Raw genomic sequence first — 24,038 nt, forward strand, 5'->3', positions numbered from 1 at the left:
GGTAGGGCCTCTTTCGAAAAACGGGCAAAAAACAGGTTGTTGATACAACTTTGAATACTACAGAGCCTTGTCCTTAGAAGTACATGGTAAAAATTATATAGAAATGTACAGTAGGTGGGAGAATGTTAGGATATTGCATTGGGTCTAGGAAATATCAAGGTATATACAGAATTTTCACTTACAGAAGGAATAATCAGAATATACCTTAACAAAATGGTGATAATATATAAACATATTTTGTATAATTATTTCTTCATTATTATTAAGTTTTATACAGGCTTTTTACCATGACACCGGATCTCAATCCAACAAGAAAATCAGTGATCATCGAGTTCCTGGTAAGATGGAATTTTTCTCCTGTATATGTCATAGTAGTAAGATGTACATGTTGTGTTCTTAGCAATTTAGCTTTACCCCAAATAAAGAAGTGAAAATTGTGCTCACCCCCATATATCAAAACAGCAAACAGTTACACCCATGCAAAAAAGAGAGCAAAGGTAAAGGGCGGCACTGTGAGAAAGTGGATTAAAGCCAATGTAGGTGCAGGCGGCTTGCAAAGGTCCAGCTCAAGACCCAAAATCTAACGAATCCAATACAGAAAAGCAGCACTCCCTACCATTGAAATGTTTATTCACATGGATACGGAGTGCTGCTTTCTTTGTAGAACAAAGATTGATATCTGTTGTAACTATACAGAAATTTATCAACCATTTATATAAATATCCTTCTTTTCTTGTTGGCATTGATATCTCTTTCGGATATGTGGCATATTTATTCTTTGTTCTCGGCTCATTTTCTGATACTGCTTCATGTATTGGATTCATGCAAAAAAATACAACAAAACATATGCAGATTTGATATTGAGAAATCATAACGACTTATCCCAAAAATTACAGTAAGTCATTTTATGCCCAATTTAACAGCTATAGAAATAAAACTAAAAAATAATGCTGGGAAAGTATCTGAAAGATGTTGTCACATGTGCAGTATTGGCTGTTGAGTCAGGGACCTCTTTTCCATATAGAAGTCCCATGGGTGGGATTTTCATCAGAGGTCTATGTAACATCCAATGTCTGCCAAAAATTACACTTCTTTATGGTCTAACCAAAGTTTTCCAGTTTTGATGGGGGGGACCACATTGATTTGTATAAAGTCTGAGATGAAAATTTACTCCACTATGAAGCTATTGGTTCCACACTAACATAGTGCGTCTATATAGAGAATATTATTTCGAATAGTCTAATACTTTATCTAGAAGAATTATTTGTCTTAGGTGCTAGGATGCACCTACTGTGGTGGTACAATTTCTAACATGTGGGTAGCATCAGGCGTGGTCAGTGGCTACAAAGCAGCACTGGCCACCTTAGCGTACCACGTATTGTACTGGGAGATGGTGTGGAGGATAGTGGCCCATGCACTTACACACAGCACAGTTATTAGATATATGGCCACCACCAGGTGCCAGTGGCAGTTGTCATCCTGCCTGGTTTTCGCCTTGATATGTTTTCTAATTGGACATTTCTATTATGACCATAACGCCTGACAAACAATCTTGACCAAAACTATATGATTAAAATATTCTATTTTCTTCATAGACTCCAGAGAATGTATTGGTCAAAAGAGATCTCATACAATCAACTGGAATCACTCCCTTAACTTACGCACTTTCTGATCTTGTAAGGTGAGAGACAAACCATGGGAATAGAGGAACAAATATTTTTCATGAGGACAATGATTGTAATGTTGATAATAAAGGCAATGACTAGTTTTGCCCTTTATTTTCCAGTTTGGGAATATGGACCATATCAGCAAAGTTTGATGACAGCGCAGTACAGAATTTTACTGCCCAATTCGAAGTGAAGGAATATGGTAAGAATAGGATTGAAGTAATTAGGTGTAACAATTGAAAAGTCTAGATAATCACTTCATCCTCCTGTTTTGATGCTCAAACCATGTAAATTATCTTGATTATGATATCCAGTTTTCCTATGAAAGTGAGTGGAAAAATAGTCATATAAGAACATTGGTCATTACTGTAATTTGCAGAAGGAGCCAGGAGAGCGTCTGTCTTCCAATTCTCATAATTACTGGAGGTCCCAGTGGTGGGATCCACTGCAGTCTGATATTTAACTACTATCCTGTGTATAGAAGATAAGGATCTGTTGTGGAAATACCCCATTGTAGAGATTTTTATATCAATTTCCCATCCTTAAATACATCTAAAAAAAGAAAGCAGATACTGTTGATACCAGAAGAGTAATGACTGCTTCTGCAAGCCACCTGTTATTTCCTATAGAAAAATACGAAGAATATTCTAGAGTTTGTCAGGACAGAATACCTAAATAAAAAAAACATTATCAAATTATAATTCTCTTTAATGTTATTGGAAAATATTTTCTTTACCCACGAAAAGCAAAACAAGCAGTGTAGTACCTGGAAAACACTTTTAGTGTCAAACTATAAAATCCTGGTAGTGGAAAGACTTTGTCCCTAAGTCTTTTTACTAAGAAGAAGTAATTGGTGCTCACCCCTTTAGGAGTCTTCAATCCCTGGTCGGCGCCATCCTCTCTCCATGATGTATAGCTGAGGATGTACTGAATTCTTTCATAAGTTTCACTCTGAAACTTGTACTGCGATTAGTATTTTATGTTTGCGAAATAACTGGATTGATGTGCAGCACACACTCCTGCTAATCACCTCCGGTTTATTAACAGTGAACACGCTGTTGCGGACACATTCTCCATCCATTCATTCCACTCCTTTGCTGTTAGAGCTGTGTTCCAATCGTTTTGGGGACCTAGACTCTGATCTCTGTATTCTGGTATCTTGACCTTATGCCTGTAATCAGACTTCCCTTCTGCCTTGAGATTCTGTACTGCATTAGCCCTTTTGTTGTGACCCGAATCTGGTGAATATTCTTCTTTGTTTGTTTTGTTTTGTCTTCATTTCCATGTTTTGCATTTTGGCACAGAAAGGGAACATCTTTCCCCCTACCATCTAGGGTGAGTGAGGCAAATAGGTAGAGGGGACTGGGAAAGGCACAATGTCTCTGTTTCTGCATTTATAGCCTAATAAGATGTTCCAAAGGTAGTTGGCCATTTAGAATTTCAAGACTTCTTCTGATTCCATGAAACACAGATGGCTGTTGCTGCTACCTTTGGAATAACTTGTTATTCCTCCCTTCCCCATGTGCAGATCTTGTTGTCAGTATGTACAATAAAATATATCATGGGTTGAAGTGGCCATATGATTTTTAATTATTATTATCATTGAACTTGTCCATTCATTGATTAGAGCTAAATCCCCACTTCCTGTACCCATTGCAGCACACACCCCACCACTACCAAGGCCACTTATCAGTGCCTCTTCAATCTCTACATTGATATTCTTGTGATATGTCAGCTATAATCTTCACACCCAGTGGTAACTTGTTGTACTGCAAATCATTACAAATACTAATTTCATGCCATATTTTACATTTATTTCAGTTCTACCAAGTTTTGAAATAAAAATCACTACAAGTAAGAAATTCTTTCACATTAAAGATGAAGAGCTAAGGGTGGACATAGAGGCAAAGTAAGTGGAGGAATTGGGCTGGTTCGAAATTTGGTTACAAATAGATGCGTCTGGGAAGTTTCTGTGTGGAGCATCGGTGACATCTATGGAAACATCACTAATGAGACTGGTGGTAAAAGATTATTATATTTCTCTCTAGTTATCTCTATGGTAAACCTGTAAATGGCAAGGCCTTTGTTCTCTTTGGAATCAAGAGAGACAATGAGAAGACCAGTCTATCGGATACCTTAAGAAGAATAGAGGTAATGATATTGTATCTAATTATCACTGAAGAAAAGAGAAAAAATGTAGGGGCACTGCTCATATCCTCGAATTCCTATATACACTTTTTACACCCTCTAAATTGTGGGGTTAACGATGATATTTTTACATGGAGTCCATCCGATCTGGAGAAAAAACATATACGGTGCTCTGACTTGATCAACAAAAGAGAAGGTCTTTCATCTGGCATACATCAAAAGAGTAGAGAAATAGTCGGCACTCACTGTTTTTTCATTAAAATTTCTTTTTCTTTTATTTCATATTCTTTAAAAAATATTTTGTTTCACAGGGAGAGACAGCTGACAGCAGGAAAAAACGGGGGTGAGGATTAGAGGGACGAGTCGTTTCGCGCTATCCTAGCGCTTCATCTTGCCTCGAAAGAGATATTGTATCTCTTTACCTATATGGCAGATATTTATCCATGTATTCAGGGCAGCACATGCAAAGCAGTTCTCCATGAAGTAGGGCCACCCCCTTGAAGTCTATAGTAGGCACCCAGCATACACTGTATATCAGATACCTGTCCAAAAAACAGCACCACCACCTGGGCTGGGTAAGCAGTGGCAAACCCACCCTACAGTGTTCCTGCAGGCTATGACCCTGTATACTCAAATATACCGATAAATATACCTGATAAAGGCACATCTAGGAACCTGCTAAATAACCCTGAGAGACTCTGCAAGTTGATAGGGAAAACGTACTTCGTTTGGCAGCTGCTAGATGCTGCAGCAGACGGGTAACATGAAGCCAGAGACCAAAAGGCTTACACACAAGGATACAGAGGGACAAACAATAGACACAGACAAACAAGCAGGCTTGGACAGAACTGGGTCAAAACCAAGATGGTGGCAAAGCACAGAATCTAATTGAATCAAAGAGATTAAGTAAATGTAACAGATGTTGGAAACATAAGTAAAAATAAACAGAAATTTGGAGAAGCTATGAGGAGGTTTAATAGAACTGGGCAGCTATATAAAAAAGGTTCCTGGACACCACCCCCAGCAGTTGCCTGGATCATCCCTGTTGGATAGGGCTTGGTGTTGAGGAACTATGAGGAAGCTACGAGGAGGTTTAATAGAACTGGGCAGCTATTTAAAAAAGGTTCCTGGACACCGCCCACAGCAGTTGCCTGGATCATCCCTGTTGGATAGGGCTTGGTGTTGAGTAACTATGAGGAAGCTACGAGTAGGTTTAATAGAACTGGGCAGCTATTTAAAAAAGGTTCCTGGACACCGCCCCCAGCAGTTGCCTGGATCATCCCTGTTGGACAGGGCTTGGTGCTGAGGAACCTACAGCAGAAACCTAAGCTGCTGTTCACACATACAAAACACAGAGTAAAATTAATATCACCTAATCCACATTCTGAAAACTTTGGCACAATGTCACATGGTATTTGTTATTTCTATTTTGAAACAGATCACCGATGGTGAAGGTTTTACTGTATTGAGAAGACAAGACTTGGTGAAGTATTTTAAAGAAGAATTGGACATGTTACAGTACACCTTATATGTGTCTGTCACTGTTATTACAGATTCAGGTAGGTGATACTAATACTGTATCTCCACAATCTTCCATTTATCCAGAATATATCTAATCCTGCATTATTGGGAGCCAAATGAGAAAATATTGTCTTGCTTATTTTGTCTAAAAGGAAGAAGATGGAATCTTATATTATCATAAAACCCAAATTACAACCCCATGCATGGTCTAAATAATACCACTATGTAGTGTCAAACACCATACACAATGGCAGTTGGCTCCCTGTGATCAGACATTTACGCCTCATCTTGTGGATAAGAAATTCCCTAAAGGGAAGACCTCTTTAATAATCCTCTACTATATAATCGTTTCTCTTCCAGGCAGTGAGTTGCTGGAGTCTGAGCTGGAGAATATTTATTTTGTGACGTCTCCATACAAAATCCTCTACACAAAAACCTCCAAGTTTTTCAAGCCTGGCATGCCATTTGACCTTATGGTAAGTGTAAGGATTTTAGTTATAATGCCGTGTTTTACAATATTATATTGTGTTATTATCAGAGAAAGTCCCGAGCAAAAAAAATAAAAATTCCCCTTTTTCCATTTTTTTTTCATTACATCAGTTCTCTTAACTCTGACATATATTTTTTTGTTAGAAAAAACTATTTTCCACATTGGAATGATCCAGATTTCATATGTACGTGGATCCAGTGTTTTCCAACGATCCTAAAATTCTTCTGTTTGCGCCTTGAACTGTCATATCAGTATTTTTACTGCTTAAAAAATTAGAGATCCGTGGATAAGATGATTGGGGATATTATAGATCTTAAACAACCACTCATTTACTAGGGGTTGCAGAGGGCACTTTTGTTTGACTTTTTTGGAATGAGTGCCGGATTTAACTTTCAAATTGTGTTGCACCACAAAAAAGAAGGGGAACTCCGTTGGACCTGAGGGGGATTCCGGATATCGGGCGCATGATCTTAGTGAATCGCGGCACAGTGCATGATCGTTGGACAATGCACTTTCTGTGAACTCTACTGTGCCCCATTAGTGTAAGATGAACAGTTTCAAAACAGTTGCAATTAGAGAAATTCTGTATTTTATTGTTCCATGTGCAGAGAAAAATTAAGCATGTGCCCTGAGGGAAGGTCGAAAAAAAAATCTAAATTCCAAGAAAATCCACTCTTGAGCCATCTTCTAACATGGCTAGGGCATATTTAATATGCCTTCTCGACCTCTTCTCTGCCTCTTTGGGTGTGTCGGGGAATGGAAAAGGCAGAAATCGGGACAGGCTGGGGCAGGCAGAGGCATGAAATCTGAGGTAGAGAATTTTTTACTGTGTGGTCTCCATACAAAATCCTCTACACAAAAACCTTCCAAGTTTTCCAAGCCTGGCATGCCATTTGACCTCATGGTGAGTGTATGTATCTATATTAGTGCGGAGACGATAGAAAAAAAACTCCCCCAGATTAGATCTGGTCTTAGGTCCAAATTGGTGGAGTTTGCTTCCGATCTACTAAGGGGACATTCACGCGGTCAGGTGCTCGCACCTCATGCACCCAGATGTTAATGAGGCCTAAGAGAACAGAGCCACTTAGTATATACAGGTGCTGAAGGGCTAAGGGGGAATTTTAAGATGGCTGTTCAAGACTGCTGTTTTAAGGCTTCTAGTTATTCAGTTCTGAGAAATATGTTACTCAAGAGCAGTTTTTGTCCACCAGGCCAGGGCCTGTTTTAAGTAGAGATTTTTGAACGCCCTCAATGTAGATATAATTTCATTTTAATTTTCTTCCTCAATGCTCACTGCTTGGAACACATTTTAAATATCAGCTTGTTGTTTCGAATATCTTTCCCTGAGTGTGTCCTCAATGCTGCGGCTTACCATGAGTCTGATATGAACGTTGGACAGTACAGGCAGTCCCTGACTTACAGGACACCTGACTTACAACAAAAAGTGTTAAAGTGTTGTCACTGGGGAAAAAAAAATTCTTTGACGTTACTATTTGAAAATATACAGTTCCGACTCAAATACAAATTCAACTTACAGTATATTCTCGAGTATAAGCCTATCACAATATAAGCTGAGGTATTTAATTTTACCACAAAAGACTAGGAAAACTATTGACCAAGACATGAACTGCTTTTAACTTCTTAACTTATCCTCAGAGCAAGCTTTTTGCCCGTTTCTACATTTACCCCAACTAGGAATGAGCAGACCCAAACATTGGGATTTAGCCAGAAGAACGGGTTTGGCATTCAGGCTCACCCCCAGCAGCCCAGCAGTAACACCTGACCTGAGCACTTAGTGCTAACACTCGCGATCGGTGCTGGGACTGATCTTGGATGTTCACCCATCCAAGATGGCACCACCATCTTGGATCAGTTCCTTGCTCCCAGTAACCTCATTGGGGAGGGTTAATCTGTCTCCATGACAGTCCGGGTCTATGTAAAACACCAAGGCTTGTCATTTCTGGAGATCTAATACAGTGTGCCAGTGGTAACGGTAAGACCTCCTAGGGTTATAGGAAGTCTGCAAATACAGTATCAAAATTAAAAAGTTTAAAAAAAATGTTATAAACATACTTTCAAAAAAGTTTAATAAAAAACTTTAATAAAAAGTTATAAAATGGACGTACAGTCCAAAAAATATGTAAATATCAAAACTTTATCAAAATGTTACCTTACACAGCTTTGTACGTGATAAATATGCAAGAAGATGGCAAAAGATAGAAAAGGTTTAACTTTTTTAAATCTATCAAAAGCTTAAATGAATTCTAAATTTGGAATCTCTCTGATCATACCAACCCAAAGAATAAAGGGGAATGTTTAATTTTCAGTGAACAATGAAAGTTGTAAAAACAGAGTCCAAAAGAAAATGGAACAAAAGTGTTTCAATTTCTCAACATTTGGAAGTATAATTTTCCAGGACCTTTGGGGAATTTAGCATGAATTCAATTTTTTTTGCACTGCCAGCCAATTCTATAGAATATTTTTGGAAATGTTCTTACCTCACACTATAATATTACCAAGGCTTTCATTAAACTTGACAAATATTTTCCAGTATTGTCAATATGACATAATAGGGTGAGGGGATCCAAGTCTAATTTCTGCCCTTATCCATTTTAGGTCTATGTCACCAATCCTGATGGGACTCCAGCTGATCGTGTCCCTGTTGTAGCAGAACCAGCAAATGTTAGAGGAGTAACTCAGGAAGATGGAACTGTTCGTCTGACCCTAAATACTGCCTCAGACCTAAAGCAGTTGAATATAAAGGTAATATTCCTGTGTCAGTAAGTCTCACCATTTAGAGTAGAGTTTAGTAGAGGGAATGAGTGGCCTCATGGGTCTGTGCTGTTACCTAATGAACATTTAGGGTTTGCTCACACATATGTTGGGATTTTATGTTACTTTTAATTCTTAAATGATAGAAGCTCCAATACAGCATCACCAGGCACCAATGTAAGATAATGGGGCATCAGATATTGTTTGTGTCCTACATAGAGCTTGACTTGTCGTTCTACATATTCTAGATGTGAGCAGAACTTCACATAAACCAAATCTGTATGTTGATTTTCCCCAGGAATATTATATGTTAGACTGTTATCACATTATAATTATTACATTACTTTATTGTAATAATAATAAATAACTAATTTTATCTTTTTGCTTCTAGGTGTCGACCACAGTGGAACAATTAACCAAGGACCAACAAGCTTCTGCCTCCATGGTGGCCTCTCCATACAAACCCACTGGTGGTAACTACCTTCATATCGGTGTCACCGGAGGGGAATTTAAAATAGGAGAAAATGCAGTTATCAACTTTATTATCAGAAACACTGACCCAGATGTCCGAACCCAGATCACCCATTACAACTATGTGGTAAGTGATGTGTGTTTTTATCTTTTAATACTATACACAGAGTGGACCATGCACAACCACCAAAACAAGGGAAATGTCAGCACACAAAGCAAGCTATAGAATATTCAAAGAGATAAAGAGGTGTGCCAATAGACAAAATTATGTAAAAAAGTAATAAATCTTTATTTCAACAATAGAAAAACTCCATCAAGGCATGAAGGGCAAGTTAAAAACAATTAATAAACATACATGAGTCAAAATGTTTGGCACAACCAGGTAAGGTTCACCAAACAAACACCTCCTCCATACAGTGGAACCTGGCCCCTAGTATGATACAAGTACAATAGAAAGATGAATAAGGCCCAAGCTGTCTAATGACCCTGAACAGATGAAGATAAATCTGCCATAACAATCATAGTGCGGCTGTAGGATAAATGGGTAAGTATACATTACGAGTCAGTGGTCAGCAGGCAGGCATCAGTACAATCAGTCAACAGGGCGGCTCAGCAGTAATGGAGGACGTGGAGGACTCCCCACGCGTTCCGTCTCCCAAGTGGAGACTTCCTCAGGGGTGAAAGTGTCCTCAATCAAGCCATGCTCCCTTAAGTACCCCCCCCCCGTTGTACCTTACAACAGATGTATCTCCAATCAATGGTGCCGTGTGTTCAGCGCCAAAACCGGATACGTCGTCCAAACCGGAAGTGACATCAAAAACGGAAGTGAAACCAAACCCGGAATTGACGTCAAAACCGGATGTGATGTCAGACTCTGCTGACAAAGATCGCGATACCAGGGTGCTAGGTAATGAAAAGGCGTCATGTATACAATAGTGTCAATGTATACAATTGTGAAATTTCACTACTGGGATTTTTAGTTTTGTGCAGTATTAGCATCTGGTCACCCAATACTTTTGGCTAATGAGCTTCATTCTTATTTATTTTTAACCAAAAATTCCATTATAGAGTTTTCAATAGTGGGTTTGTAGGTCAGTCCCTCAGTGACCCGGCTGAGGATCATGAGCTACTCGAACATTTTATGATGAGGTTTCTCTGACCAAGGTCTTCTTCTAATACCGGGAACCCTTAGCAAAGCTTCCTGTAACTTAAGGTTGTTAAGATCAGGTCAATGTATTACTTGAATACTAGTAGTGTCTTGCTCAACAGATCTTCTTAAGGACATGTCCCATATGAATCCATATGTAGTAGAGGTTCATATATTTTAATTTGCATTTTGTATCACTAATGAGTATTTTTTAGTGTTATAAGTGAGTCATAGTAACCAAGGATAAGCGGATCCACAAAGGTCTTGAAATGTAAACCCCAATGATAATATCCACAATCTGTGTTGTCACCAATCACGGTTGTTGCCCTTTAAATGCCACGCCACCTCCGATTAGATCACTTGGAGGGTCACAAGGCTTTGCCTGTGGAATCCGATCATTGGCATTTCTGGGGTTGGGAGTGCGGCTGGTTTAAGCTTAATGTCGAAGCCAAAGTTCTGGCTGAAAACCAGGCTTGAGGACTCACAATGTTTAGTGTTTTGGTCCGTTCATCACTAGTTATGCCACTGATTTCCTCCTAAAAGGTAAAGAAAAAAAATTCTAGATGCATCATTCATCTCTCTAATGATGTATTTATGCAGATAATGAACAAAGGTCGAATAATGAAGGTGGGGACACAGGAGAGGAGTAAAGGCCAGACTCTGGTTACTATGTCACTGTCTGTAACAGAAGAATTTATCCCATCCTTCCGCATTTTGGCTTATTATACCGTGGACACTGGATCATACCGGGAGGTTGTAGCCGACTCTTTATGGATTGATGTGGAAGATACCTGTATGGGAACGGTAAGATGAAATTTATGGCTATAAGAGTGCAGAAAACCCCAAGTAGTTTTATTGAGAGGTTGTATCATTTTAGTTTGGGTATAGTTATAGTACAATAGTTCATGCAAATGTATGCCCGCTGGGCCTTAACCTGTACCTTCACCAAGTTGGAGTGGAGTGGTCATACCTCCCGTCTCCATTGTGATGCATGGTGCATGGCGCCATGTGCTACACCATATCGCTCCGTGCACGCATTGCCGTATATGGGGGACATACGTAAGCTTGCGGCCGTACAGATGTGCCCCTGATGGTCGTGTGAGTGCAGCTTCAGTCTTCCTGAATTCCCATATTCAGCTTTAAAAAACTCTTCCAAGCTCTTTGGTAATAAACCTCACCTATTAGGGCACTTTCATATTGAAAACAATACAGTCATACATTGAGATAATTGCTAAATAATGTTAAGCATTCAATAGTCCAAAATTGATTTTACTATAATGACTGCTTGCCAAATCCCAACACTCCATTCAATTCTATTACATTTCTTCCCCTCCTGTCTTTTTATTTTTCATAACTTTTTGTCCAATTGGTTCTTTCTCCCTGGTGATCTATTAGTACAACATTATCTTGGAAGATTCATTTGCACTAACAATGAATGAGTACTGTATAAATACATTGGGGCACATTTACTTACCCGGGCCGGTAGTGAACCAGCGGCGGGTTCCCCGGCGCTGATCCGGGTCCACCAGGTGTCGCTGCTACGCTGAAGTCCGCTGAAGTTCACCATTAGTTGCTTGGTGCAACGCTGAAAAAATTCAGCGTTTTTTCTAAATTTGTTGGGTTTTCCGATGGTCACGCCCCCCGATTTCTGTCACATGCATGCCGGCACGGATGTGCCACAGTCCGATCGCGTGCGCCAAAAACCCAAGGCAATTCGGCGCAAAACGGTAATTTTCGAGAAACGCAGAGACAAATAGCGATTCGGGCCCTTAGTAAATGACCCCCATTGTGTAAAATATCGTATTAAACCCTGAGATAAGTGACATCATGTGACACAACATGCCATGCTGAATGGGTGTCCTCTTCTGCCACAAATTATGTCAATTCAGGAAGTCACCAACACGAATTATCATAGATATTCCACCCATTCAGAAATAATAATGGAAGATGACACATAATTTTGGTTAATGGATTAAATTTCTAGAGATGAATTAATTCCCTGGTGCTGTACAGTCAGTAAGGGGTTCAAATACATTACATAAAGAAAAGAACAAATGCAAATACAAATACAAAACTAAAGAGATCAAGAGACAAGTGGGAGGAGGACATTTACGGTGAGGGCTCATAATCTATATGGCAGGGTAGAGGGAGCAGAGCAGTGGAAGGTGGGTGATAGACATATTTTGGTAGAGAGTTCCATAGCATGGGAGATGCACCGGAGAAGTCCTGGTTATGGTTGTGAGCAGAGCAGATGGTAAATGATTGAAGCTGAAGATGCTGTAAGTAACGGATATTATGTGTAGGAAGATATTAGCTGATATGTTCAAAGATAAATGGAGGGGGTAGGTTACAGATGGCTTTATAGGTCATGGTCAGTATTTTAAATTAAATTTGCTGCGCAATATGTAACCAGTGGAGAGACTGGCAGAGAGGAGAGGCCAAGAAGAAGCGAGGAGAGGAAAGGTCTAGGCAAGCAGCAGAGTTAAGAATAGTTTTAAGGGCGTTAGAGAGTTTGCTGTGAGGCCACAGAGAAGAATGTTGTAGTAAACTAAGTGGGAGATAATAAGGGCATGGACTAGCAATGTTGTAGACTATGGATTGAGGGTCAGTTGCAGGAGACATTCTTGAGGCGTCAGTTTGTGGTAAGATCCTGTATGTGAGGCTTCAAAGATAAGGCAGAGTCAAAGATGACTCCAAGGCAGCTGACTTTAGGCACTGGGAAAAGTGTGGAGCCATTAATTGTGTTGGCTCGGTGTTCCGCCTCTGATCGTATTCCCTGTCACAGGGTTACCTTCAGCCACCATGTCCGGCCATGCTCTAGCTCCCTCAGGGGAGCAGCGGTCTCTCTCTTTCTTAAAGGAGCAAGACATTTCCCAACTAGGCTATCCCAGCCTATTAGCGTGCACTCCCAGCCAAATACCCCAGCAAATACCCATTTCTCCACACCTGAGTAAAGGTTCCTAGCTTGCTAGTCTTGCTGTATGGTGTTTGTTTCTGTCTGCTACCCGTATATTACCCCCAGTTGTTCCTGACTCTGATTTGATCTGTGCTCCCTGCTTTACCACCCCAGATTGTTTATTGAGCCTGAACTGCCTGCCACAACCCTCTGCCTGCCCCTGGATTCTGATTGAATGCTGCCTTCCTTCACTACGGACTGTTACTGACTATCCGCCTTGCCTGACCTCTTGGTAGCACATACCAGTGTCTCTGTGCCCGCTGGGCCAGCTGCTATCTATACTTGGACCACAAGAGGTGGCAGCGTTACGATCTCTCCGCAAAAAAAGTCCAGATCCCTGTGTAGGGGTAAAAGGCTGAATACCGGAGAGGTCCAGGGATAACGCCCAAAGTCACACCAGTTATATAGCACAGGGGTTTCACAACCCTCTTCTTGTTATAGTTTGCTCAGGTCATGGACCCTGCTGGACAAGCCAAGAAACCTGTGCAAGCTTTGCAAGAGGACATGTGTGATCTGCACCAGAATCAGGATCAGCTTATGCAGGCTATTGCTAATCACCTACACTCTGCAGCATTCCCTGTAGTACCAGAGGTCCCAGCCACATCAGCTCCTCAGTCTGGCAGCTTCTGTCTGTTCTGCTGACCAGCTTCCACTTCAACCACATTATGATGGAAGTGCTAGAGCCTGCCATGGATTCCTGAACTAGTGTCTAATCCATTTAAGCTGCATGCATATCTGTTTCCTACTGAGCGGTGGCATTGATTGATTCCTTTCTTTCTGGAGAAGCTTTATCCTGGGATAATCCTTTCTGGGAGCATGGCAACCTACTTCACTCTGGGAGCTGTATCCAACTTCATTCAAGAGTTTTACAGCACAAACTCCCTGTGACTTGCCTTGAGAAGCCTGTATCCTTACCTCTCTAAATTGCAGATGTTTTCCAGAGAGTTGATCATTGAAACCCTGTCACTGAAAATAGAGGCAATGCACTCAGAGAGAATCTGGTTTTTCGTTCTGCCCAATGCCTTGGACCAAGTTCTTCTGGGCCTCCCCTGGTTCCAACGCCATTCCCTGGTCTTCTACTGAGACACTGGTGAAGTCCTGCAATGATGGTACTTGCTGCCAAAGTAACTGTATGTGCAAGGTCCTTACTGTCTTTCTGTGAACTCTGAGCTGCTACCTTCCAGCACAGTATGCTGCCTATGCAGATTTATTCAGCAAAAAGGAGGCTGAGATTCTCCCACCACATCGCCCATTTTACTGTCCGATTGGTCCTCCTCATGGACAGGATTATCCTCTGTCTATGCCAGAGACTCTGGACATGTCTGAATATATTAAGGAGAAACTATAGAGAGAGTTTTAAAGGATGTCTTCTTCTCCAGCTGGAGCTGTTTTTTTCTTTGTACAAAAGAAGAATGGGTCCCTTCGACCTTTTATATATTTATGCAGTTTGAATAAGATCACCATCAAGAACAAGTATCCCTTGTCTCTTATCTCTGAACTCTTTTATAGGATCCGTAGAGCTAAAGTCTTCTCTAAGTTGGATCTCTGAGGGGCCTACAACTTGATCCTTATCTGTGAAGGTGACGAGTGGAAAACTGCATTCAACACTCAATATGGTCACCACCAGTATCTGTTGATGCCCTATGGTCTGTGTAATTCTCCAGCTGTGTTCCAAGAGTTTGTGAACAACATCTTTCAACATCTTTTGGTTGAATATAATTGGTGGTACAGCATCTCAACTACATTCTGATCTACTCTCCCAATTGGATGATGCATCAGAGGCATGTTCGCCTCCCTTTTCTTGGTTATATTGTGTCTGTTAAGGGTCTTCAAATGGACCCAGAAAAAGTAAATTCTGTCCTGGATTGACCTCGTCCTCTGGGTCTCCGTGCTATACAACGTTTTTGGGGATTTGGGAACAAATTTCTCTTCGCTCACTGCCCCCCTCTCTGCTCTCACTAAGAAGGGGGTGAATGCAAAGAATTGGGCTCTTGAGGCTGAATCTGCATTTTCTGAGTTGTAAAGGTCATTTACTTCAGCCTCTGTTCTTCATCATCCTGTCACATGACAATTCTTCCTGGAGGTTGTTGCCTTGTCCATCAGTGCCAAAGCTCTTCTGTTCCAAACAAAAGCTCAGGGAAAATCCCTGTCCTGTGTTTTTTCTCCAAGCTCTTCTCCTCTGCAGAAAGAAACTATTACATTGGGGATTATGAACTTTTAGCCATCAAGTTTGCCCTGGAAGAGTGGAGACATCTCTTGGAGGGATATATGTACCCTCTAATTATTTATACAGACCACAGATTACCTACCTATAGTCTGCAATGCGGCAAGCCAGATGGTCCCTGTTCTTTGCCAGATTTGCTTTTGAACTTTATTTTCATCCTACTGACAAAAACATTGATGCTGATGCTCTCTCCAGATCTTTTGAGACTATGAAGAAGGAAGAAGACTATTGGCACATCATAAAACATTCAAGAGTTGTCTTGCTGCTCCACTGGGCACACAATTCTAAGTTTGCTGGTCAATCTGGAACTTGTAAGACACTGGACTTTATTTCATGTCAATACTGGTGGTCTATGCTTCCTAAAAATGTGCGGGAATATGTCTCTGCATGTGCTAATAGTGCACAGAACAAAAGTACCAATTCCAAACCCACAGGCTTACTTCTACCCCTACCAGTTCCTGATAGGCCTTGGCAGTATATCCCCATAGATTTCATCACAGACCTGCCTCCTTCGTCCCGGTTGTACTACCATTTGGGTTGTGGTGGATTGCTTCTCCAAGAGAGAACGCTTCATTCCTCTGTCTCGTCTTCCGTATGCTTCTTGGTTGACAACTCTGTTTGTTCATCACATATTCCATTTGCATGGACTTCCTCTTCATATTTTCTTTGATTATGGTATCCAGTTCTCATCAAATTGCCAGAGAGCTATGTGTAAACTTCTGGGATTAAAATTAGATTTCTCCAGCAATTCCTTGGTCACGTTGGATTCGTCAATCCTATTCTTGAGGGATACCTCCAACACTTTGTCTCTGCTCTACAGGATAACTGGGTGCAGCAACTTCTCTTATAACAATCATACTAGTTGAACTACTGCTGCATCTCCATTCTTCACTGTTAACAGCCTACATCCTCCTGTACCTCTTCCTGTACCGGTTCTTCAGCAAATAAACTCTGTGTCTTACAAGCTCTGTGTACCTCCGTCCCTCGGAATACCTAACTTCTTTCATGTTCCCCTTTTCAAACCATTGATTCTCAACCGCTACAGTAAAGATTCTGTCCCTGCTTCTGCTCCTGGTGGTACTGGTGATGTTTATGAGGTCAAGGAGATTCTGAACTGCATGAAAATAGGAAGATGAAACTATTATCTGGTAGACTGGAAGGGGTTTGGTCCATAAGAGAGGTTTTGGGAACCTGGGGAGAACATTGATGCCCTAATCAAAAGATTCCTGTCCGGTTCAGGTCCCAAGCAGAAGGGGCATGGTGGTTGGGGACTATGATGCTTGTAACAGCTTAACAGCTGGTAACAGCCTCTGGCCACACTACCCTTCGCAGACTTACCTTCAACCGCCATGTCCGGCTATGCTCTAGCCCTCATAGGGCGTGGGCGGCGTCTCTCTCTCCTTCTTAAAGGAGCAGGGTGTTTCCCAACTAGACTGTCCCAGCCTATCAGCGTGCACCTCCAGCCATATACCCCAGCAAACCCTTTTCTTTGCGCCTGAGCAAAGGTTGCTAGTCCTGCTGTATGGTGATTTTTTCTTTCTGCAACCTGTGTGTGACCCAAAGTTAAACCAGTTAGATAACACTGTGGGTTCACAACCCGCTGCTTGTTACACTAGGTCTCATTGGAGGGATGTGTTATGTGGAGGGAAAAAAACTTTGTCCATGTTAAGTTTTAAAAAACTGGTTGACCAGTTGACTGAATTCTCTCTGGAATTCTGTCTAGAAGAGAGAAAATATCTGGACCAGAAATATAGATCTTTGTGCCATCAGGACCTGTCAGCAATAAAAAGGGCAATGAAGCTGCTTACTAAAGTAGCATCTCCTAGCGATACCCCATTGATTGATAAACTGGCATTGATAAACTGGTAGCTGTATCGGACCCTCCGATAAAGCTAGCAAACACTGCCACGCTGTCCAATAGGAACGCTGGACCATGCTCAAAGTGGTCGGGCGTATTCATGAGGGGTCGGTCCAGGCTTCATGCGGCAGTCATCGCCTCCTAGTCCCATTCCCTCATGAATACTTTAGTAAACAGCTACTAGTGCCTTTTTGTGGGTGACAGGTCCTCTTGAATGAGCTGTCCTAGGCCAGAGGTGTAGGTGGAGAATAGTAGGGGTCTCATGACAGAACCTTGAGAGATGCCAATAGGGAGGGGCTGTGATGAAGAGGTGGTGATAAGATCCACATTCTAATGGGAAGATAAATTATGTTAACAAATGCATCATTTCTACAGCTGCGAATAACAGGAGAAAAAGACAGAGACAATATGATTCAACAACCTGGATCCTCCATGATGCTGAAGCTACAAGCAGATCATAAGGCTACTGTGGGACTGGTGGCTGTGGATAGAGGTGTCTATGCGATCAACAGTAAACTGAAGATCAACCAGGGCAAGGTGAAACATTGGAAGAGAAAAAAAGGTTTATCAAAACTTAGTTTACAGTCTTCACTAAGTATTATCTCCTTCTGTAAAGGTCTGGGAATCGGTGGAAAAATACGACATTGGTTGCACACCGGGATGTGGTGCCGATACACCAGGGGTCTTTTATGATGCCGGCCTTGCCCTGCAGACAAACTTCCAGATAACAACTCCTCAGAGATCAGGTGATCAATTGTAAATGTTTCCAAAATGGTTGGGGATTGGTCTCTTAGTGTCACCACTAATCACAAAGTAGATCCTTATAATTTTTGTCACATTTTTCCACAGAGCCAATATGTCAGCCTCAACTAAAGCGCAGACGACGTGCCTCAGCCATACTGATTCAAGAAAGAGACAAAAAAGGTAAAAAATGGACAATAAGTGGTCACCTGCTCAAATTCCCTGCTTGTGAATGTACTGGAGAAGTTACTACTTCCCTTTCCTTCCAGCATCACAATACTCAGGACTGGAGAAGACATGTTGTAAGGATGGTATGCTTAAAAACCCCATGGGTCATACCTGTGAACGCCGGACTCGCCATATTCAGGATGGACAGAAATGTATTGATGCTTTCCTGGACTGCTGCAAACACATCCAAAAGCAAATCGAACTTGAGAAAGAACTGCATAAAGATGATGACGATGCAAGAAGTAAGGATATTATACTCATAAAGCAGGAGATGTAACCAAGGTGGCAAAGATCCAACTCATAAAATGCAGAGCAAATTGAAATATCTCCCCGATTGTTGTAAGAGGGAAAGTTGCAGGTTCAATATCAGCTGACTTCAGGATCATAAACTGATTATTTATTGGCGGACATCAGGATTTTATGTTATATAATCCACAATTTTTGCTTCATTTTGCCAATTTTGTGCCACTCTCCTGCTCAATATTCAGATTTTTCCATGATAGAAGATCTGAAAGGAAAGAAGGATACATTTTAATTGAAGAACTTCTCCTTTTCAGACAATTCCTACTTGTTTCAGTAGTTCCTTAACACTAAATTGAGTCATAGGGATCCTCTGACCTGATATATGACTAGAGATGAGCGAGTATACTCGTCCGAGCTTGATGCTCGTTCAAGTATTAAGGTACTCGAAACGGCTCGTTGCTCGGACGAGTATTTCCCCTGCTCGAGATCGAGCATTTAATTAAAAAAACACAGTGAAGAACAATGAAGAATAGAATAAAAACAGTGAACAATGTATCATTTAAGTGAAAAACACAGTGAAAAACACAGTGAAGAATAGATTACATCTGCTTACTTGTCGGAAGATACGTGTGAAACGGTGCAAACAAAATAGTATGTGAAGAACAATATATATGTGTGAAGAACACATTGATGAACATGGTGAGCAGGACAGAGACATCGGGGAACAGGACAGAGACATCGGGGAACAGGACAGAGACAACGGGAAGCAGCACAAAGAGACATCGGGGAGCAGGATAGAGACATCGGGGAGCAGCACAGAGACATCGGGGAGCAGCACGGAGACATAAGGGAGGACAGAGACATCGGGAAACAGAACATAGACATCGGGGAGGAAGACAGAGAAATCAGGGAACAGGACAGAGACACCGGGGAGGGCAGAGACATTGGGGAGTAGCACAGAGAGATCGGGGAACAGGACAGACATAGGGAAGGGCAGAGAAATCGGGAAGGGCAGAGAGATCGGGGAGTCTTCAGTGGAAGAAGAGGAGCAGATCCCGGGACAGAGTATCTCCCGACAAGTAAGCAGATGTGCCGAACATCTGCAATCTATTCTTCACTGTGTTTTTCACTGCGTTTTTCACTTAAATGAGCCTGTGTTCACTGTGTTCACTGTTTTTATTCTATTCTTCACTGTTCTTCACATCTGCTAACTTGTCAGGAGATAATATACGCGCGGAACAGTGAAGAATAGATTGCAGATGTTTGCATACATCTGATAACTTATCAGAAGACATTCTTTTTCAATTAAATAACACATTTTATTCCCGAACCATGGTCCCTTTGAAAAATGCTTGAGTCTCCCATTGATTTCATTGGGGCTCGTTATTCGAGACGAGCACTCGAGCATCGGGAAAAGTTTGTCTCGAATAACGAGCACTCGAGCATTTTAGTGCTCGCTCATCTCTATTTATGACCTTTAAGGCTACGGTCTGAATTGAAAACTGGCCATGTATCTGTGGCCACTGCCCAAGCAATTCAATTGTATGGAAGCACCAAACTTAGTTGCGTCTAGTTGCTTGGCCAACTCTCCATTTGTCTAGACATCAGTTTCTGTTGCTTTTAATAGGTCAAATAAAGTAACTTTCTTGAGATTGTGATACTTTTAAATGGCTAACTAAAAGATAAGATGTTACAATCAAGCTTACGGAACAGCTTAGGTCCCTTCATCAGGTTTCACAATCTCAAGAAGGTTACTTTATTTGACCTATCAAAAGCAACGGGTATTACTTCAGCCGGCTAACTGGGTACAAGCTTTTTTTTCTTATGTCTCGGCATCAGAAAGGGGTCCTGGAGTTGGAATGAGCTTCTGTCTAGGACATATCCTGTCATACTGTCCAGGACATAACCCTTTAACCCCTTAACGCTCTGCGCCGTAGCTCTACGGCGCAGAGGTATAAGGGATGTATGAAGAGGGCTCACGGGCTGAGTCCTCTTCATACAGAGGTGGGGGTTTTTGCATTTTGCACAAAACCCCCACCGCTAATAACCGCGGTCGGTGCGTGCACCGATCGCGGCTATTAACCCTCTAAACGCCGCCCGCAAAGTCGCGGGCGGCGTTTAAAAGACGGCGGCGCGCGGGCGCCGCCATCTTTTTTTCGATCGCCACGCCCCCGAACGTCATCGGGGGGCGGCGATCAGTTACCATGGTAGCCTCGGGTCTTCTCTTGACACGAGGCTACATGGTTTATGCAGGTTCGTTACAATGAGCCAGTGGCTCATTGTAATGTAAGACCTGCAAAAACGCCATATATTGCAATACTGTAGTATTGCAGTATATGGTAGGAGCGATCTGATCATCTAGGGTTATTGTACCCTAGATGGTCTAAAAAATAGTGAAAAAAAAAAGAAAAAAAAAAGTTTAAAAAATAAAAAAAATTAATAAAATATTAAAAGTTCAAATCACCCCCCTTTCCCTAGAACGGATATAAAACATAACAAACAGTAAAAATCATAGACATATTAGGTATCGCCGCGTCCCAAAATGCCCGATCTATCAAAATATAAAAACGGTTACGGCCGGCGGTGACCTCCGAGGCGGGAAATGGCGCCCAAATGTCCGAAATGCGACTTTTACACCTTTTTACATAACATAAAAAATGAAATAAAAAATGATCAAAATGTCGCACAGACCTCAAAATGGTAGCAATGAAAACATCGCCTCATTTCGCAAAAAATGACCCCTCACACATTTCCGTGCGCTAAAGTACGAAAAAGTTATTAGCGTCAGAAGATGGCAAAAATTTTTTTTTCTTTTTTGTACACATTCGTTTAATTTTTGAAAATGTAGTAAAACACAATAAAACCTATATAAATTTGGTATCACCGCGATCGCACCGAACCAAAGAATAAAGTAGGCATGTTATTTGGAGCGAAGAGTGAAAGTCGTAAAAACTGAGCCCACAAGAACGTGACGCACGTGCGGTTTTTTTTAAATTTTTCCACATTTGGAATTTTTTTTCAGCTTCGCAGTACACGGCATGTTAAAATAAATAACATTACGGGAAAGTAAAATTTGTTACGCACAAAATAAGCCCTCACACAGGTCTGTACTGTGAAAAAGTTATGGATTTTTGAAGTTGGAGAGCGAGAAATGAGCCGGAAAACCCTCCGTCCTTAAGGGGTTAAACAAGAGTTCCTCTATTGAGGAGCATTGGGTATGGTAATTTTCTGGAAGAAAGACCCTCATATTTATTGTCAAAATCAATCATGAAATTGAGTGGTGACCATTTCATTTCTCTCATCCAACATTCTACGTGTACGTTTTTAAGGATGACTATTTTTTTGTCCATCAGGTGATGAGGACAGCGATTACATTGAGGATTCTGACATTATAATCAGGTCCCAATTTCCTGAAACCTGGCTCTGGGTCACAAAGACTATGAGTGAAATCCCAGATGATAAAGGGTGAGTATAACAACCAAACAAAGCGGTGGAGCGGCACCGTGGGAAAATCGTAGGGTGCAGGTCTTCTACGGGGTCCGACAACCCCTTCAACAGTAGTACAAAGCAAACGGATGAAGCAGCACTCCAAGGAAGATAAAGTGAAGACGTTTTTTAATTCCACCATAGATGCAACGTTTCGTCTTTTCTATAAAGACATTCTCAAGCATAGTGAGGCAGCGGTCAGCTGACTTAAATAGGCGGTGATGCAATCACCAACATGTGTGATAGTGAATACAATGAGATTAAATACAAAGGATTAAATACATTACAAAAATCCCAATGTGTTTCTTTAAGACACACATATAATTGATGAAAAAAACGTGCAGGGATAAATACATCAACTTTGCCTTCTCCATGAGGGAAGAAATGTGAAAAATGCATTGCATTGCCTGAGTCCTTCCCCAGACACTCTTTTTTGTCCAAGAACTCCAAGCTGTCAGTACATTTATTGCTGTTATATATTTATGTGTAGTACATTCACTGCTGCTCCATATGTATGGGTGTGGTATGGTTTTAATGGCACATTAGCAGGACACCCACTACAAGGGGATATCAATATTTCTGGTAAACTCACTTCCGGTACATCTATTTGTATGCAGTATATTTGCTGCTGGTATTTATTTTATTAATAGTCCTGATTGTGAATGACTCAGCAGCAGCTGACTGCTTAGATTTCTTTCTTATGATCTTTAATAGCAGAAGCACAATTTGATCTTCTGTTTTAGACAGCTGAAAGTCTGGGTAACCCATCCCCCCTCCTTAGATAAGTCTTTGCATCTTTTATTGTGGCTTTGTTTAATTCGAAGCAAATTCTGTAGAAATCTTTTGCCAGGCACAATCCATGGGCAAGGGAGGTGCTGTTTTTGGAGAGAAAAAAAAGATCATTTTAGAATATATATATATAAGTTTTCACATTATGGTTTTATTTTGACTTTTTAACAGAGTTTCAAGCAAAGCTTTTAAACTTCACCTACAAGATTCAATCACCACATGGGAGGTTCTGGCTGTAAGTCTCTCTGAAAATAAAGGTAAGTTACTTCTTCTGTTGTCCATACTTTTATAGTCCACACTGTATATCCATGTGCTGGACAGGGAGCGGCAACACAGATGGCTGTATATTAGTAATCAGATTTTTTTTTCTTATAGATAAGGGACAGTAGATTATAGATACTTTACAGTACTCCAGTGTTGCCAAAATGCATCCACAGATTCCCGATGCTTTGTGTGTACAGATCCGATATAGACCTATATGTGATACTGAAAAATAGACTATAGACCATATATATAGACTATATATATTGTCCTGCAGTGATGCATCACTCTCTCCACTCATCTTCATTATATCTGACACATTGGGGCACATTTACTTACCCGGTCCATACGCGATCCCGCAGCGTGTTGTCCGATGTTGATTCGGGTTCTGCCGGGATTCACTAAGATCCATGTGCCCGATATCCACTAGGTGTCGCTGCTGCGCCGAGGTCCACCAGAGTTCACCATCCTCTTCCTGGTGCATGTAAGTGCATGTCAAGCACATTTTTTTTACTTTAAATACAGCAGTTTTTCCAAATACAAAAACCGGGGGCAAAACACCGCAAACCGGTAATTTTCGGGAAACTCGACTAAAATTACCTATTCGGGCCCTTAGTAAATGAGCCCCATTAGCTCGTAGTCTGTAATCATGGAGACACAAGGTAAGTTATGTTGTCCGCTATATGATATTACCAAATATGATAACAGGTCAGTAACACTTCTAAATATATCAAATTTGTAAAACATTTTTGTAAACTTGATTTGCATGTTGAAAACACTTTGCTGAAAAAAAAATAATTTTATTATTGAACTAATGGGGATGAGTTTGGGTCTATTTAATTTTGGAAAAGGTGTCTGTTTTTAGCGATGCCAGTTGGGAATGTTTTAAAACATTTTTAATCATTTATAATAAATACGAATCAATCTTATACCAAACCGTGCTTTGGTAATTTATTCCTGGTTACAAGCGCACCCATCCGTAGCACCAAATTCTTTATTCCGCCTTACCCATATGCTTACGGTTCCGTTGGATACC

The 24,038-nt window shown here is 41.0% G+C and overlaps 1 protein-coding gene across 3 annotated transcripts in view; it reads left to right on the top strand.

The window, feature by feature from the left end:
• LOC140128232 (A.superbus venom factor 1-like) overlaps positions 1 to 24,038 on the top strand; it is a 177,922-nt gene that overhangs the window by 119,175 nt on the left and 34,709 nt on the right. For all 3 annotated transcript variants that reach the window (XM_072149786.1, XM_072149787.1, XM_072149785.1), the window contains exons 4-19: positions 268 to 338; positions 1,596 to 1,681; positions 1,787 to 1,869; positions 3,489 to 3,576; positions 3,716 to 3,818; positions 5,254 to 5,374; positions 5,697 to 5,812; positions 8,443 to 8,589; positions 8,990 to 9,196; positions 10,817 to 11,020; positions 17,630 to 17,791; positions 17,871 to 18,000; positions 18,104 to 18,178; positions 18,265 to 18,465; positions 21,820 to 21,931; positions 22,913 to 22,998. In XM_072149786.1, the coding sequence (XP_072005887.1) occupies positions 268 to 338; positions 1,596 to 1,681; positions 1,787 to 1,869; positions 3,489 to 3,576; positions 3,716 to 3,818; positions 5,254 to 5,374; positions 5,697 to 5,812; positions 8,443 to 8,589; positions 8,990 to 9,196; positions 10,817 to 11,020; positions 17,630 to 17,791; positions 17,871 to 18,000; positions 18,104 to 18,178; positions 18,265 to 18,465; positions 21,820 to 21,931; positions 22,913 to 22,998 (1,992 nt within the window). The remainder of the gene's footprint in view (positions 1 to 267; positions 339 to 1,595; positions 1,682 to 1,786; positions 1,870 to 3,488; positions 3,577 to 3,715; positions 3,819 to 5,253; positions 5,375 to 5,696; positions 5,813 to 8,442; positions 8,590 to 8,989; positions 9,197 to 10,816; positions 11,021 to 17,629; positions 17,792 to 17,870; positions 18,001 to 18,103; positions 18,179 to 18,264; positions 18,466 to 21,819; positions 21,932 to 22,912; positions 22,999 to 24,038) is intronic.

Source organism: Engystomops pustulosus, chromosome 4 (genome assembly GCF_040894005.1).
Source record: "Engystomops pustulosus chromosome 4, aEngPut4.maternal, whole genome shotgun sequence".
NCBI classification, from domain to species: Eukaryota; Metazoa; Chordata; class Amphibia; order Anura; family Leptodactylidae; genus Engystomops; species Engystomops pustulosus.